The sequence below is a fragment of the Accipiter gentilis genome, chromosome Z, assembly GCF_929443795.1.
Source record: "Accipiter gentilis chromosome Z, bAccGen1.1, whole genome shotgun sequence".
Classification (NCBI taxonomy): domain Eukaryota; kingdom Metazoa; phylum Chordata; class Aves; order Accipitriformes; family Accipitridae; genus Astur; species Astur gentilis.
Genome location: NC_064919.1, coordinates 59,291,742 through 59,311,000, shown reverse-complemented (window position 1 = coordinate 59,311,000; position 19,259 = coordinate 59,291,742). Strand labels below are relative to the sequence as shown.

Sequence of the window (19,259 nt, the reverse complement as noted above, 5' to 3'; positions counted from 1 at the left end):
GTGAGGATGGAGGTCGTTATACTTGAGGATTAGAAAGTAAGAATCTAGTGAAAATCTAGCAAATTCAGAACTGCTTACATTTTAAAGGGCATAATAAAACAGAAAAATCAAACCTCATTCACCTCCCTAGGTAATCCCTGAAGATCAAACATGAGTGATGATACAAACAAATGGTATGATGGGTTAGTGCAAGGAGATCATTTCTGTTATTTCCAAGTTTAACAGAGCCTATAAAAACATGTGGAAAGTGGAATACAGTGGAAAAAATGCTGTTTTGGGAAGGTGATTTCTGTAGACGCTTGATGGTCACGAGGGCGCAGAGGTGATCAAATCATTGCAATATGCCTCTAGGAAAGAAACTCCTCTGCCTCTGCTAGGGAAGAAAATGCTTGGGTTTTGTTGACGAGATTGATCCCGAGTGTGTGCCTACGGCTTAGTGTGTCTTGGAGGTGGGGAGTGAAGCATTGTTATCCTGGGAGTTATTTTGGCTTTGAAGCAGGCCCAGACGCGGACGGCTGCCCCACAGCCATGACAGCCACCACTTCCTCACAAGAAGGTGCGGCTCGCTCCCCACTGTGCCCCTCTTGGGACCTATATGGGGAGAAACGCTAATGGTTTTCCTGGCCAGACCACTCCTCGCCCCACCCTGAGCATCCCTCAGCCACCCCACCACCCACCCCAGGACAGGGCTGAGTGGTGTCCACCTGCTCCCTACAGCCTCCAGCCCCACCTCACTTTAGCCCAGTTCCAGTTCTTTGGAGAAAGCCATCCTTGATGTAACTGCCAGTAACAAGAATACTGAAAGCAGCCAGCAATCAGTTCGCTAAGAGCAGGTTTTACTGCAGCTCTGTCATGTACCTTTCCTCCTCTTTGCATTTTGGCATGATATCCCCAGGCTGGGTGTATAACAGACCAGGAAGAGACAAATAAATATCCAAGGAAAAAACCCAGCAATCTTCTTGGGAGAAGAGGATGAAGAGCTGGCCCTTGGCTGGCTGCGTTACCAGTGTCATTATGCATGAAGAGAACAGAGAAAGACAACGGAGTCGGCACCCTGACAGCCAGCAAGGATGGAGACGTGCACGTTCTCACCCTGCCCAGGAGCTGCTTCGTCTCCAACCCAGGGGCTCCCTGGAAATACACAGCCAGTTTACAGGAGACAAGGAGAGACAAAGCTGTGCACACTGACTAAAGCTCCTCTGACACTACCACTGCAAGCAGTGCAGGGAAAGTCCTACAAAGCAAGAATGAGTAACAGCAAGATGAGCTATACAGAAGATTCCCAGCTGCAGAGAAGCCCCATTACAGCAACAAAAAACACCCCAGTATATTGACAGTCATCGTGGGGAATTTCGGAGCATGTGGTTGGTCAGCAAATATAAACACCTAAAATATGACATTGTTAAGCCATCCATGGCTTGTTCCCTTGTGACTCATGGTTGAAGGTCTTATTAAATGCCTGAACTTTTTTTTGAAATGGAAAATGAATGATCAGTTGGGCACTTCATGCTTCTAAAGATAACAGAGTTCTTCAATTACCTGAGGCATTTATAAGCCAGAAGGTATTTGATCACTTTCTCTATGATGAATGGAAGTAATAAGCAGCAACAAATATAAATAATCCACAATTTTGCATTTACATGATGTTTGTAACTCAATCCATAAAACACTGATGGCAATCACTTTCATGCAGGACTAAGTGTCATTTATGCAATCCAAAACATGTATCAGTGAGAGAATAGGTATTAGTCTTCAAAATGAAGAGATGCAATTGCTAAGGGAAACTGCCACAGTGTTGCTCAACAATATACCCACCTCACTCAAATGCCACCAATGCTCGGCTAAACAGAAAGCAACATTTTTAAGTAGATTGCTCCTTCTTTTTACCTTGCTTTAGTTTACAGAAACAGTTAATTTCTGGAAACTTCTTCAAGCTATCTAAAACGACTTATGATGTGAGGAATGAAGTCATGTCTGCTAATGTATCCACTGGGAGACTGAAGAGCTCTATCTTATTGGACGAGTGACTTCACATATTAATCAAATAAGACACCAGCTCCTGGCAGTGAAAGATGAACAATGCCTCCTTCCTCAGCTCTTTGGAAACAAACTCCAAAGTCATTTATTTTAGTAGAAGCAAAGAGAAATTTTTTAAGACAACTGATAAGGGAATGGACTTATTTCTTTGTTTGGTTTGGGTTTTTTTTTTAAGTTTGATGCACCTTTTATCCTAAAGCAAATGTTAGCTATGTGACAAGTAACACACCACTGACACTGAAAACAAATGTCTACTTATCCAGACACATCAGCAAGCATCCACGTAGCACTGTAGCCAAAATTCCATTCTTCAGAATATCTGCTGCATGTCCTAGAATTATGTTTTGAAACATTTTTAATTCCACCTTATCTTCTTGCATTCACTCATTTCGCATTCACCCAGTCGTAGTCAACACATCCCTCTAAAGCTAAGAGTGAACCGGAGAAGGTACAGGGCAAGAAGTTCAACTCTAAAGTGTAAAAGTAATGAGCACAGAGATAAAAGCTTCAAACTAAGTTTTCAAAACAGCACCCAAAAGCAGTGTCAGAGAAGCCCATAACAAACCACACACGGCAGTCTAGACAACACAGTGAAAATGTGCTGCCCTTGGTTCGCCAAATCCTGAACTGGCAGGGTCAAGGCCTAGCAGATCTGTGAGGCCAGCTACATCTTCCAACACTTTGGCTACGTGACTCAACGTTGCATTCATAGCTATTATGCAGATAGTATATATTCCATGCAGTCTCGAGCCTCTGCCATCTATGTATTTTTAGTTTCATTTATACAACACGTTTAGCAGTACCTGGGATGGATGTATATATTAAAAAAATCACAAAACAAGTGGAAAGAGATGGAAGACATTTTAATAGTAAACACTAAATACTTTTTACCGTGATTACATCTCTGGCAATAATCAGTGTTGCTTCATTTCCAGCAGTAAAAGAGAGTTAACCAGAGAAAGCACTAGGCTTCAAACCCGTTTACCACATGCCTACTGTAATACTTCACGTACAGCATGAACAACAGCTTTTTGCCTATCTGCGCTTCTACACAGGTAAATGGTGTCACTGAGATAACTTAAGCTAAATCCAAAAGGGCAGAATTGTTTGTGTTTGATTCTAGACATAAAAGCTAATCTTTAAGCAGTACATCAGCTGGGATTCTTAGGAGGATTTCAGGGATTAACTGTTGTGTAAACTGCAAGAGGAAAAAGAAACTACTATACTGCATGTCATTCAGTCTTTCTGTCATAAAAAGTTTGCAGGGTTAAGCACAGACATTTAATCTTTTTTGTAGTTTGATGTCAACTGATTCCTTGTTTCTCTCTCACAGTAGCTATGAATACTTCTTTGATGGTCTCCTTATCCAAGTTCCTGCCTGTAAAGAGAACATATTTTACAGCATATCACAAAAAATGCATGCAAGTAGCAACCTGCCAATCTTCTCAGCAAAGAAAATATTTACTATACCAATGAGTGAAATCAGCAATATTAAACTGCAGGTAACAAGATAACTTTAGATTTTACAGGCAACAACAGACTTCAAGCTGTACAAGTAGGGGAAAGGAGGAAAAATTATGGGGTTTTGTCTCAAAAACACTTTGCAAAGCAGAGAGTAACAAGTAGGAAATAGAAATGCACAACCTGAGCATTACAAGCTTTTCAGAAACAAATTTTATACATTTTAATAGCTATAATCACCCTCCTTACAGTTACTGAATATTTGATCAAACATTTAAATCATTCCCATCACCATATTTATTATGGATTTTAAAAATAACATTAAATATGCCAACATAATTTATTAATACTTAGTATTTTATTTTAATGTCACAAAAAGGGATAGTATAGATTCCCCTGCACTGGAATATAAAACCACAGGAGGTCTTGATGGATAAACCTTTGACTGAAGGTTATGCTGAACACAGTCACTGCTATTACTCTGGCCAGTTTAGGCTGGTTGCTTCTCACTGGGCAAGTCACAGGACTGCCTGCTGAAAGAACAGCTTCTTAGAAGTCAAACAGGGAGATACATGATTTCCTCTTACCAATTAGGACCAATCTATTTGTTCTCTTTTCGTTTTCTTTCCAGGCTACTGCAGTCTCTTCCAGATCATAGAGCTCATGGACACCTTGCACTATCACCTGATGAGATTTGCCTTGAATAGATACCAGTCCCTTATCAGAAAAATAATTGTTAGGATATATAACAAACCAACAAACCTTTAGAAAGAAAATATGCAAGAGAGGGAAAAAGCTTTGAAACTAGGCCAAGCAGGGGAAAATATTTCTGGCAAGTCTGCACCAGTTAGTCAAGATAACCATATGGTATGTCAGTTCTACTTGTAACACCATTCTCACATGGCCTTATTTTGTTAAACAATAATAATTACACTTCACCATACCCTGACTTCTGTTCCTCATTTGTTCAGTATCTAGTGTGTTCAAGCAACAATAAAATGTCATCAGGAACTACGCCACTTTGAATATATATATGGTGTATCATGCCTGAGTCCATGAAAGACTGACTGCCAGCAAAGATAGTGTAAAATGAGCGAAAACGTTTGATTTCAGATTATTCTGATTAAGTTCTCATGCTCAGCTTATTCACTATTCTGAAACAGAATCTTTGAATATTGGAGAAAGAACAAACATTTGTGAAGTGAAATGACTAGCAATGGAATTAGAAGGTATTAATGTCAGAGTGAGCCCATTAACCCACTACCAAAAGTTGTATTAAAAAAGTTTTATTAAAAAAGTTTTCATCACTTCATGTAAAACTTTATAAAATATTTTAGTGAAACACATTCTGTAAAACATGTCTTATACTTCCCGAAAGAAAAAAAAAAAAAAGAGTTAAAATTATTTCTTGCGTTTGACATACTAGTAGGCATTCTATGACTATTACTGCCAATAGGATTATGAGAGCCAGTAAGATACAAGTACAGAAGTGACAGACTTTAGAACCCATTATATTATTACTTGGGGTTCATTTGCTTTGGTGCATTTGTCTGTGACTGAGCGCCGGCACACAGCTTATCACAGGCCTCAGATCACCTAAAGAATTACTTTGATTCCAATGCTCCATACAAAAATGTACTTGTGCACAGCAGTACTGTTTTCAGACAGCTTAAGATGCATCAGTGGCTATTTTCTTCTGTTTGTCAGGAAGGGGAAGACAAGGATATTCTCATTTTGTAGCTGGAAGAGCAAGAATACTGCCTTTCTTCCAATGAAATGAAAATAATTATGTCGCTATCCACGATGCACAAGTGTTCTCAGAAAACAAACCAGAGCATATTTTCTTGTATTTCTTACAGCCTACCAAATTACAGACTTGATTCTCATTTTTTAATTATTTACTTGGCTGCTCTGTATAAGAAAAATGAAAATATATCCTAAGTTGTCATATATACTCCTCTCAAACCCATGCAACTGAAAAACATATGAAGTGCCCATGAAGATGAGCATTTATGGGCTGCATCTTTAAAACTACCATCTGGTAATACCATAAAAAGTTTTAAGTGTAGACCACAATACGTATTGCACTGTTATGCTATGCCAAATTCAACTTCTGCATATTATGCCAACGATTATAATTATGGATAGCAATCTATGTATCCAATCCATAGTATCCACTCTATAGTATCCAATCCCTAGGTAAGGAGACTTTCATGTGAGATGGATGGAACTTTTCAAAGCAATGGAGGTGAAAAATGAAAAAAGTGATTTAACTATGTCCTGATTATTAACTCTTCCACTGATGTTTAGGACTGTTTGCTTCTTTGTCAGCTATGTCCTTTTGAGTTGTTCCACCAGCCAGCAGATAACAAACTGTCTCTATGCAGAACAATAACAAATTGCTATTCTCCATTTTGTCTGCTCTGCTACAGTGATCCAGTAGCACCTTTGATAGGTCTGTAACTGACAGCACATGGCAATTTTTTAGGTGTAAAAGAGGAAAAGCACGAAACAAATAAGTTGGTCATTTCTGACTAACCTTCAGTCTTATGACATCCATGGTGTGCCCAGTCTTATCTTTCACATTCTTCTCCCACAGAAGATTCTATAAAAAGGAAAAGTTTTCATAAACAGAATGGCATGTGATGGTTTTCTATAAAAAGCCACAATGACTCTTCAGTTGACAGTGGTGTATTACATACCTGAATAAAGAGATTTAAGTTTTCTTCTTTTATATTTCCTGGAACTTCAAATGTTACTGTAATTATGCCCTGCAAATAGAAAGACTCACATATTATTACCAAACGGAGTAAACATTTCATTACATTAATTTCAAAAAGTGTTATTTGTAACTTGACCTCATAAAAAAGCAATTATATACCCATGACACATTAAAAAAAAAAAAAATTCTCCATTTCTGTTCTGCTCTAATTTGCTGTATTATGCTATACTTTTTGGTTCTGTTTGGATGTGCACGTAAGGGGCATACACGATACTTTGGATAGTTTAATGCCATCAGCTTCTACCATGTAATTCTTTGCTGTAGCTGATGCTTGTGCTCAAAGAAAGCCTAAGAATTTCAATTCTTATAGGCTAGTAAACTCAATCTTTCAAATACGTTTAAGAATGCTATTTTCTTGGCATACTGATCTTTGCCACAATTTCTGATCTTCATCACAACTCTATCAGACAAAAATTAATCAACACATTTTTCACCTATCCATACTCATCTGTTACGAAAAGCTTTTTATAGACAGACTATGTAGGAATAGATTCAAAAAAACAAAGATGCCCAAAGTAATGTTTTATTCCAAAGCAACCACTGGCTTACTGCGGAACCAATTATTATCAAGGCAGAAGGTGAAAATAAATGTGCAGTTTAATATTAACAATTTATTAAAAAATAAAGGAAATTATGTCTTAAGTTTATTTTTGTCACCATAACCTCTCAATGGCATAGAAGAACAGAGAATGACTTTTTGTACAACCTATAATTCTTTCAAATGATTACTGCTTTCAGATGACTAGTCTAACTTAAGGGAAAAAAAAAAAAAAGCAACAAGCAGCAAATCTAAATGCTTATCTAATGACCAAGTAAACTCACCAGAACAACCAAGAGAGACCACTTTGAGCAGCTTCCAAACAAAACAGACAAAAGTTCACTGTGCTCCACGCATAGCACAGTATTGCTTCTGTTTATCTTCCACACGAAGGTAATAAGTACACTTTATCATCCAACAAGGACTTGCAGCCTACTGCGAGAGGTGTTCTGCTCTCATTTATGCCTCATCTGTGTCAACAACCATCTTAATGTGGGTGTTGAATTAAACAAGGATAGTAACAATGAAATCTCACTGTTTCCTGCTGGTCGAACAGCTACAAAAGGAACAATACTTTCCTTAATACAAGCATGCTGTAACTCTCGTAACATTCAGGAAGGCTTCTACTTAACTTTTTTCCTATTTTAGGGATCTGTTCAGACTTTTATTACTATACGTGAACATATTTAAGATGAACACAAATTTTAATTAAAAAAAACCCTACAAACTTTCTGATCACGATTACAGTTAAGCATGAAACTGATTTTCTACTTAATCTTTAGTTCCAGAAGACATTAATTGCCTTCTGCTGTTTTCAGGACTAGCAACTTCACAGTCAAAATTTGCAGTTCAAAAAGAAAAATACAGGCATTGTATGCATCACATTTTAACCTGAAAATTAAATTTCATCACAGCAACTTTCTAAAGGAAAACACACTATTCTAAGCTACTATATAACACCACAGGTTCTTCTTTTTTTGCAGTCCAAGTGGACTGTTGCCCATGGGTGAACTGCCCCAGAGAGGACTGCGACCCACAATTCATCCACAGAGCAGGGTACTTGTATATGGACTGCGGCTCATGGGTGACCTATGGAGCAGGAACACCAAGGAACACAGCAGTGACAAAACCACTAAGAAGCAAAAAGGAGCAGAAAGCTACTAGACAAAACTACGGGCCCCGGTAAAAAGTCTCTCTTATACGCCCCTTTTAAGTTCTCAAAGGCTGCAATAAAGTGTCCTCAGTCTTCACTTCTCCAGACTCCAGAACAACACCAACTCTCTCAGCCTGTCCTCATAGGTGAGGTGTTCTGTCCCTCTTTATCATTTGGTGGCCCTCCTCTGGACCCACTCCAACAGGTCCCTGTCTTTCTTGTGCTGGAGGCCCCAGAGATGGATACCATACTTTCATGAGGACTGATAAGAGGAGAGTACATTACTGCAATGACTTGAGGAATCCAGATGGAGCCTTGGTTCTTGTACCAGGAATCTGTGATTGTATATTCTGGTGTCAGTGGTGTACCCACTACTTGTTTGGGGATGTGTGCAGACAATGTATAAACTGTTGGAAAAGGTAGGGACCTGTGAAAGCCCTAGTGGGACAGGAAGATGACTGCAAAGACACAGGATGGTGCCAGCTTCAAGCCCATGTGCCTGTGGTATGGAGCCTTAACAGTCGCCTAGGACAGCATACAAGGAAATTAGCCCAGAGTTGCAAAAGGGATACAACTACCACCTGTAAAACAGCAGGAGGTGTGCTGCTTTGCTGTAGGGGTATGCCAGTTTATCACATGCTTCAACTGAAACCTCAGAAAGATAAGGACTGCTTAAAATTCATCACCATCAGACTGACAGCCACTGTTAGACTAATGGTCTGCTAAAAGATGTACTAGCAAGTGTTCAGCAAGAATGACAAAACCTGGATCAAAACTTCGCAGCTGGTAACACTGAACTGGCCAAACGGAAAGCTATGTGACAAGCTGTATTGGCTTTGTGTGGCAAGGTTTTGGTAGTGGCAGGGGGTTACAGGGGTGGCTCCTGTGAGAAACTGCTGGAAGCTTCTCCTGTGCCCAACAAAGCCAATACAAGCCACCTCTAAGACTGACCCACTGCTGGCCAAGGCCAAGCTAATCAGCGATAGTGGTAGCACCTCTGTGATAACGTGTTTAAGAAGGAAAAAAAAATTGCTGGGGCAGACAGAAATGGCAGCCGGAGAGAGGAATGAGAACACGCAAGAGAAACAGCCCTGCAGACACCCAGGTCATTGCAAAAGGAGGGGGAGGAGATGCTCTAGGCGCTGGAGCAGAGATTCCCCTGCAGCCCGTGGTGAAGACCATGGTGAGGCAGGCTGTACCCCCACAGTCCATGGAGGTCGACAGTGAAGCAGATCTCCACCTGCAGCCTGTGGAGGACCACACACCAGAGCAGGTGGGTTCCCAAAGGAGGCTGTGACCCGTGGGAAGCCCGTGCTGGAGCAGGTTCCTGGCAGGACCTGCAGATCTGTGGAGAGAAGAGCCCACGGAGCAGGTTTTCTGGCAGGACTTGTAACCCCTTGGGGGACCCACGCTGGAACAGTGTGCTCCTGGAATGACTGCATGTGGTGGAAGGGATCCATACTGGAGCAGTCTGTGAAGAATTGCAGCCCGTGGGAAGGACCCACACTGGAGAAGTTCATGTAGGACTGTCTCCTGTGGGAGGCACCCCACGGTGGAGCAGGGGAAGAGTGTGATGAGTCCTGCCCCTGAAGAGGATGAAGTGGCAGAAATAATGTGTGATGAACTGACTGTAAACCCCATTCCCCATCCCCCTGCACCGCTGGGGTGGGGGTAGCTAGAGAATCTGGGAGTGAAGTTGTGCCCAGGAAGAAGGGAGGGGTGGAGGGAAGGTGTTCTGAGATTTGGTTTTATTTTTATTTCTCATTGCACTACTCTGGTTGATTGGTAATAAATTGAGTTAATTTTCCCCAAGTTGAGTCTGTTTTGCCCACGACAGTAATTCGTGAGTGATCTCTCCTGTCCTTCTCTCAAGCCACGAGCCCTTTGTTATATTTTCTCTCCCTTGCCTGCTGAGGAAGGGGGAGTGATAGAATGGCTTTGGTGGGCACCTGGCGTTCAGCCAGGGTCAACCCACCACATAAGCCACCCAATCTACTATGGAAACTGTAAGCCAGTTTAAAACTTGAGAGGCCTGTCAGGCAGCCCATGTTACAGTACTCGAGAAATGCAAAACAGCTCCCCACAGTGCAACCACTCTGCAACCTTTTACTTGAAGTAATTAAACCAGTGCAGGAAACCTACAGCTGCTGTCCCCAAAAGCTGCTTCTGCAGTGGCTGTGGTGGTACTGGGAAGCTAGAGGAGGGCACTTGCAAAAGTAGGAAACTCTGGGATTCACTGATGGCATGGTATGCTGAGATCAATCCTTCCAATCCCACAAACAAGACCCCTGTGGAGGGACTGGGAAGAAGGGGCAATCAACTGCAGTCACTTCAACTCCTGCTGTTTTTACAGGCAAAGAGTAAGGGACCCCAAAAAGGCTGAGGCCACAGACCAAAAGCTCTGACAGCTAGGCACTATCACTGTTGCCCCTCTGGTATCACCTGATAACCTGGTGGGACAGCCTATTATCGAGGAGTTACCTAAAGTATCATGCTGGAGGGAACATGCCAGAGGCAGGTGTGACATCAGCCTCATGGCAATGCATGACAAAATTGTAGCTGTGAAAGTGTCAGGAGGGTATAAAAAAATCTCAGTGCTCCCACCCTATAAACTGGGACTTGGAAAGGGGAAAAGAAGTGCTTTGAAGATCTACACCTGGGATATAAGGAGTAACAAGCTCAGGAGAAATGTCAGAGCTCAGTAATATGGTCACAGGATGTGTAGCAAGCTCTCAGAAATCTAAGTCGGCTGATGGATCATCTTACATCCCAACTGGGGAAGTGCCCATGTTATATCAGATCAACACTGGTCACCACACATCTCAGTTCTGAATGAAACTACAGCTGCTGGACTCAGAAACCAAGTGGATATTCAAAAGTGATGTTACACTGTGGTTGTACTGTTTATTTGCTTGTATGCTAAGACATGATGAGTAAATTAAACAGCCAAGTGTCTTGGTTTGGTGTATTGCAGGAACAAGACCTGAACTTTGCAGTATGCAATGCTAACCTTGCTAGTCTACACCAAAGGGTGGAGTCTACAATGGAAATATGTAAATTCAAACCCTTACAATACTAACCTCCATCATCTGCTTGGCAGGAGATGGAGGTTAAATACAACAACTTTTAACATGTATATTCTGACTGCTACAACATTAACCCCTACAGTTTAACTCTCAGTGGCAAGGAGTAGAATATGTACTAGGTATACATTCAGTTTCTGATGATACAAAGGGTGGACTCTATAACAGATATACATTCATACAGCTCTAAGTATATGTAAGCTTACAAGGCTTATGTAGCAGGGGGCTGCAGTGCCGAGGGGTGTGGGAAAAGACCATCAGCTGCCTCGTGTGTCTCACAGCCTGTTCCAGTCAGCTCTGAAACCATACAACAGTAAAAAAAACCAAACATGCCACACATCTTCAGGAATAGAGAAACACATGGCACCCTGTTAGACAGACAAGACACCTCCAGTGACTTGGGACTGAAGACTCTTCAGAGGAGGTGTGCCATGCTAAAAGGGGTACACAGACTCCTGAGAGATTGCAGCTTGTTGTTTACCCAAGAGCAGGGGCACTCCGCAGGTACTAAGGGTCCTGCATGAACCACAGGCCAGGAACCCTAAGGAACAGAGCAGTGATGAGGAAGGAAAATTATTACACAAACACCCCAACTTCCTATGCCACATGTGGCCTTGCTGGGAGAACTTTGATGGACTAAGTGTAATGCATTGAAAAAAATAGAGGAAGTTGGGGGAGAGAGAAGAACTGTTCGTGTAAGCGTTTGTATAATTGTTTTGCATTTCTTTTTTTCAGAACTCAAATCAGTAATCAGAAGTTTTCATTGCCTGGCAATAAATTCAGTAATTCCCTGACTTAGGACTATTCTGCTTTTGAGAAGGGTCTAAGCAGAAAAAGATAGTGTGATCATAATATTTGGAAAGCAAACAAAGAAAAAAAAAAGAAAAAGAAAATGAAAAGGAAGCTTTTCCAGTAAATCCCATACATCATGGATAAGACAGGTGCGTAAAAGTAGCAATTAGCATAGAACTGTTTATATTCTGTAGGGATGACGGACAAGACCTTTTTTCCTTAAATTCATCTTTGAAATTAGACATGCTGATCACAAAAAATACTGTATTTGCTCAAATAAATGCCACAAAGGCAGAAATGCTATTTGCAGTAACACACAGGGAGAGAAAAGATTCTGCCCCAATATAAACACATATTGGGTTGCATATTGGGGTGGGGGGGGAAATATGTTCTAGAGTTTAATTTGACATACTAAAAATAACATTCATACTTCACTGTTACAAGTTAAATTGTTACTATTTCTTGTGAAAACAATGGGAAGCACTCACAGAACAGAAATATACACAAACTCAGTGAAGTTTTATTACAGCTTTAAAGAATGCAAAGTCACGAATAACATCTCCCCAATATCTACATACACAGACAACATTTGGACAGAAAACCTACAGGGTAAAGACCGGCTACATATTTAGGACTTGATGCTGCAAATATTAAAAAGTGTAGTATTCTTTGTCTGTTTCAGTAACACTCTCCATGTGAATCAATGAATGATGTGACTGTCTGGAGCACTGGAAGCCTATAAGCTATTTTTGAAAGTAAAACTTACTGTACCCATTTAGAATCTGTCTATCTACAACGATGCACATTCCTATATGTATTCTATGTAATCTTCCAAAGATCTTAAAACTTATTACTCCCTAATCGAAACCTTCTGAAAAGGTAACATGATTAGTATGCAACGACTGGAATTACCCTGAACAACCTTGTTGTTACAAAAAGACTGAAGGAATATTTTTGGTAATTACCTTATCTAGATGTGCATGTGTTGTCTTTACATGCTCAAGCTTTTTCTGCAAACTAAAAATAAGTAAAGTTAAATGTCAATTTGAGTAGGGTGGAAAAAATGTCATTATTTCAAAATTTAAACAAACTCTTCAGTATTGCAGAGCAAAACTAAAATATCAAAGATAGACTATACACTTAGAATAAGCTTTAACTGTTAGTTCAATTTTAATCTCAAAATAGAGTAGTTTAATTATATTGGTTTGATCTAGTTAATGCTTTGTGTTAGAATGTCAGGGTTTTTTAATATAAACACAATTAGACTATAGTAATGATTTGGAATTATTTTTGGAATTTTAAATATTTATACTTCAATAAGTACAATGCCCTTGATACTCCTTTATGTAGGAACAAGAGGCAAACTATATCATTAAAGCAAGAAGGGAAAAATAATCACTAGAATTTGTCAATTTATTAGAGGTTGATTTTTTAAAAAAATTTAGAAGAATTATTTGAAAAGCAAGAAGAAAAAAAAAATGTACAAAGCTGTTGCTTGTGAGAATGAAATCTATAATGCCAAGTGAAATACTATATACCAGCTTCCATTTCAACTATGCTGTACAGCTCACTCCTACTGTGCAGTGTGCCTGCTAATTTAGAACTGGTCCTCTCTACTTCATAGAGGAAACTGGGGACTTGTTTCGTAAACTAAGATTCAGGGTCTTGCTGTATCATTTTGTATGACAACATAAAATTTTACTGCAACTTTAGATTACACACCCACATCTGTCTTTAATCAAGACAGTGCAAGATTTCTTCAAATACTGTTTCTGTACCAGAGAACATTCTGTCTTATGTCCAACATGCAGAAAAAAGAATACCATGGCAAAAGTCACTATGATGACAGCTCTCTGCTACTTCAGACAAGATTGCCCATAAAAATCTCTCCTCCTAGTTTGACAACTAAGTTTTAAGAAGCCTTCAATGGTGGGAAAAAAGGTAGTGACTGCTACTGAAGTAATATTTCACACTCCTCACATCTTTGCTTTGTTGTCTTCTCAGACTGCATACCACAAGAATCCAGAACTCTCAATGTGTTTCCTGTCACTTCAGGGCATATATAGACTACAAGGTTCTACCAGTGCAGTTATTCCGATCAGATATTTTATCTGTCTGCTATTCTGGCAGAAATCCTTAATGTAGTATGCAGTTAAAAGAACAATTTTCTTAGTGTGCTGGCGTGTATTTGTGCTCAAATGGTGCTGGATGCAAAGACTTTTTCTGCTACAGATGATAGGGCAGAAGCCACCACTAATATTCTATGCAGGGATTTCTGTATCTATGAACTGATAGCAGGGTAAGCAATTCTGCTGTACAGAGCTCCAATAAAAACAAAAGAAATGGAACTTCACTTAAGCAGTCTACAACCTTCTTGGTGCTTTTAGAATTTGTTTTCAAATGCTGCAATTTTAGAGTATTTCACCTGTTCTAATAACAAATACTGAGAACTTCTAAAGGAACTATGAGTGAGATAAGCAAGAAGACTAGACTGAGTAAAGCAAGAAAGATTTTTTTTCATCAGCTCCTTAAGAACTTTCTCAGATTTGTAGAGCACAGCCCGTCCTAATAAACCTAGCATAATGCCATCTAATATTACAGCTAATCAGATCTAACTGTGAACTGCCACTATCAATAATGACCCTTTTCTGGTTCACATATCCCGCTTTCCCTCTATCCTGTGCCTCCAGGATGAGTCAGTTTAGCTAGCTGATCCATCATAAGAATGCAGGACATGGGTTTATGATGTGGTTTACAATGTAATAGTTACCTATTGCCCATAAAGGATATATTGGCCTTCCTCCTCCCTTAACTTTCTTTTGAATGCCTATTCTGATACCTCCCCGACACTGCCATTGGTACAGATCTGACTGGTACATTCAAGGACCACAAAAGAAACAAACACTACTTTTCGCAGATCAGACAAAAGCCAGTGCCAGCAAAAACGAAGGGCAGCAGAGAGTCAGGAAAAGCAGGCTATCCTTTGGATAGTACTGCACCAGTTCACTGGGAAATCTTATGAGCACATCTCATCTACTAGAGATTAGTAGCTTGCATCTTCCGCAATTTCTCCCTTCTATGAATAAGTAAGTGGCTATGTTCCTTTACCTGAATTGAACAGCACGTGTCTAGGAAGAAAAATGAAGCTGATACCGCCCCTAGTTGAATATTCCCTCCCTTCCTTTATGATTGTTCCAGTACTCCTTGCTCTCTCTTTGTTGAACTTCAGCACACAAAGCGAACAGAAGTCCTTCTCCCCTCATCTCCAATTTTACTGTTCCACCCACCTAGCATGCTGAAGCACATATATGGCGTTAAAAAAACAAGAATGTGGGACACAGTAATCAGAATTTGTAGTTGCTTTGTTTGTTGTGGAACCTCAGTCCCTCATTGTTTTCTGTGAAAACTAAGGAAGCCTCCAGTTCATCATGATGTGAAGTGAGAAAAATTTTGAAACCCTTTAAGAGAACCAGAAAAGAGTGTACAAATCTACTATACCACTAGTATTAGAGCAAAACTTGTATTTTGGGGAAAAGCACCAACCAACCATGCACACTCTGGCTCATTTAACTTTACAAGGTCAAAAAGCTTTTGTTGCATGTATTTCAAGTGGAAAAAATCATCAGTCTCAGACTACCACTTATGAAGTGAGAACTTTAAAGACGTGACTGAACTAGGATTTCTAACAGAAACTCAGATGCAAATTTGAGGCAGGATTTCAGTGTGCCTATTTCAGGCATGTATTTATACAATGAACATTATTTCTAATAAAAGACAGTGAAATTATCACCATACCTTATTCCAGATAAGCTGTCAAAAGCATGCAGGTCCAAGACATTGGAGAGATCAACTCTAAACAGAGGGAAGAAAGCAAGCTTTGTATTTTTGCTATATTTAAATATTGTGTATACTTAAATAATTATTTTTAAAATGGTTCACTGAAGCTTATATTTGTTTTTCTGTCTATCATACTAATGCCATCAATCCTTAGCTTTATTGAATATTAGTGGTTGGTATTGTCTCCTACAAGGAGATGCAGTGTTTATTTACAGAGTAATATGCAAGCACAGAAACATAGTTTTAAAAATATAGTAGAATACATGGTATTTCCAAGTAAGATGACAAAATCCCTCATACTGCGTGCCCAAATAAACCTGATTTTCCCTAAATGGGAAAAGGAACCCTGAAGTTCTTCCCAGCAATCATTCTGCACCCTTAATATAGACACACACCCCCAACGCACACCCAAACCGCTGGAATATACATAGCTTACACTGACACACTGTTAGCAAACAAAACTGAAATATACTATGAGGCAAGTGCTACTATGAAAAATCTCAGCTCTAACATCGGAACAAGACAAATGAAAAATGTAATATGGAACAGAGAGCACTGATCATATTTACTTGTAAGAACAGCTACCTATAAACTTGTATAAGAAACTTTTTTTATAAAAGCAATATAGACTATAGGCTTCACTGCTAATAGCAATTGATAGCTTTCTAAATGCAATTAATGATATGTGGCTAAAACCAAGGAACATATAAGACATTGGAAAAAAAAAAGATCTCTGGAGTGTAGCCAGTATTATTAAACTTCTGCACCCAACAGTAGCTTTGCAAAGCAGTTTCTAAGATGAAAGGTTTATAATGTAAAATATGTAAATAATCCCTCTCTGAAGTCATGGCCAGCTCACTGCCAGTTGTTTGTTCTCAGCAGCGTTCTGAAAAATCATACAGAAACACTCAAGAAAGTGCTATATTGGTCCCTTTTAAATGTGGGCTTTTGAGGGACAAAAGCCCCTAATTAAAGAAGATGTATTCTCAAATAACATACTAATAAATTAGTTTTGTGCTTATTTCACTTTTGGAATGTTTAAGCATGGGAAAACAGTATGTGTCATTCACTAAAGAATATTTATTAGTAACACAATAGCTGCCATTGAGGACTGAATCTGAGGTCCACTTAATCTAATATCCAAAATTTAATGCATCACATACGAGAGAATGATGCAGATGTGGATACTACACTTCACATACTGGATCTCTTCCTAATGGACATGGAAAGATACTGATTTAAGACACAAAGCATGAAGTTTAATATCCTCTTCAAAATTGTTAGCCATGTTGGATACCATTATAACATTTACAGAAACTTTTTTTTTTCCTTCCTCATATTAGAAAAATCTTGGCCTCAGACTTGCACTAATCTCCTAGGGCAGTCAGACCCATGCATATGCAATTTATGAGTGATTTAATTTTACCCATAAAGAGTTTGGTTCTTTTCCCCCTCGAAAGCATTTCATTGACCATTTCTGTACTATGCCTTGCAACTAAAGAACAAGGAACTCATCTGCATTCTCAAAACCACTGTTTTTTCTCAGTAAAATCATCCTGCTGCCACTTCTTTGATTTCAGCTGGAGCAATCAGCTGCAAATCTGTTCCGTTTAAGTATCTTCCTAAGCCCTGATCATCCTTCATGATTTTCTCCCCCATTCTGTGGCAAAGTAAAATTTCCCATTCTTCATAATATAAATTCCAGAACTTAAAAACTAATATCATGTTTCCAAAAGTTTACTAAATAGGAGGAAAGGGAAATGCTACAATTGTATCTCTGCAACTCCATTCCTTTGCAGTATTTGTTCTTTTGTCTTTCATTCAACCATTCATGCTGCAGTACATACATTAGATGAAAAAATACCACACTGCATAGATGTCAGGAAAATCGTAAGTAATACAGAGGTCTCAAAAATAAAAGACAGCCAGATTTGATAATGTAAAGTTAGCTATGAGTAAATATCCAAGGTTTACCATCAGAATAAAATCCTGATTAAATTTAACCTGGAATCATCAGAGCATTCTCACCTCCATTTACAGACAGAGAAAAATACCAGTAACATTATTCTAATTCAACTTTACAAAATACTAACTTAATAATACTGAATTTACAGAATAAGACAAATTCACAAAAGTCTAAATTTTGCAGGAGAATCTAGAGTGACTATTTACACATTAAAACTTAACATATCAAAAAGCTGGTGAACATTAAAAGCTTGATGATAAGAATTGCTCACAAGTTTATATACACTTGCTGTTTTGAACTTAAGTCCCTAAATGACAACAAATCCATTGAAGAAAATAACTTTTTATGTAATAGACACACATGCTGACATAAGAGAAATGATTTACTGATGATCACTAGAAGAGCAATAAATGAATGCGTGTGAAACACCGCCCAGTAACTGAATCTATGATCCCTTCTATAATACTGCTTATTCTTGTTCTAAGCATTCTTCAACAGAATTTGCAAGTTAACAAGAATGGAGTGTGAAGTTGTCAAAACTACTTAAACATTTCACCTTGCTCCTTGAACAAAGTAATTAAAACAGTATGAGAATAATCCTTATAAACTAAAAGGATAGTCACTAAAGAGAATGTTTTTCATAGTGCAACTGCTCAACAATAGAGCATAAAACTTCCAGTGATCAGACTGCAGACAGAATTTCAAGTAAGTTAAAGCCAACAGAAATGTTAACAAGATTAACGTTTTTGGAAATGTAAACTGAGCTGATCTTCAGATTGAAGTCAGACAAGCACCTGTCTTCAAAACCCTGCGTAACCAAACAAAATACATACTCTACAGTCACTTGCTGGTCCTACCTGATCAGCCAACAAGAGCAAATATTCTTCACTACACTTTCCAACTCCATTTGACAATAACTTTAAAAAAAACAAGTATACTTACTAAGATTTTCTACTATTTTCCCTTTAAAAATTGCTCAAAACAGGAACCTGTATTATAGGAACATTTATCACAATATAGCAAATAATTGATGTCCTAGCAGTCTGAAAGATACACTGCTCTCCTAATGACCCAAAGAACACCATATCCATTTAATTCCTTATTAAAGAAGAAATCCGAGTCAGAATTTCAAGGAAAAAATAGCAAAACCAATGTAATTACTTTTCCTTTTTATAAGCTTCCTTGCACTGCTTTCAAAGTAATTTTGTAGTAACAACTTATTTTCAGCAGCCATCATAAGTGAGAAAAATGTTTAAGCTGACACAACAGAAAGAAAACATTATAGTGCATACGATCAGTGATTAGCTCAGAGACAACTTGGCCTTGCAAGTTGCTCTTTAGTTACAAGATCTGGTTACCAAGTTATAAGAAATTTTGAATTTTTGCCTAACACTCCCTTAAAAATCTGCTACATTTTTGGAATATGCTGAAGCCAATTAAATTACATCCGTATTAGCATTTTTCAGGAACTTTCCAAATGCTATTACTCCATAAATGGCAACATGAGTAAAAGGCAATTTTAGTAATTAAAAGCCATATTCGTATTAAACTTATAACAAAATACAGGTTTTGAGGGGAAAAAAAATGCCCTAGCTTTTGTAAAATCCCCT

General features: G+C 38.8%; 1 protein-coding gene across 5 annotated transcripts in view; it reads right to left on the bottom strand.

Moving 5' to 3' along the window:
- Positions 1–2,879: 2,879 nt before the first annotated feature.
- The window catches only part of LOC126035897 (COBW domain-containing protein 1-like), a 36,726-nt gene continuing 20,346 nt past the window's right edge, over positions 2,880–19,259 (bottom strand). For all 5 annotated transcript variants that reach the window (XM_049794971.1, XM_049794973.1, XM_049794972.1 and 2 more), the window contains 6 exons: positions 15,642–15,698; positions 12,812–12,863; positions 6,201–6,269; positions 6,038–6,103; positions 4,086–4,215; positions 2,880–3,415 (listed from right to left, as the gene is read on the bottom strand). In XM_049794971.1, the coding sequence (XP_049650928.1) occupies positions 3,342–3,415; positions 4,086–4,215; positions 6,038–6,103; positions 6,201–6,269; positions 12,812–12,863; positions 15,642–15,698 (448 nt within the window). In that variant the 3' untranslated portion in view covers positions 2,880–3,341. The remainder of the gene's footprint in view (positions 3,416–4,085; positions 4,216–6,037; positions 6,104–6,200; positions 6,270–12,811; positions 12,864–15,641; positions 15,699–19,259) is intronic.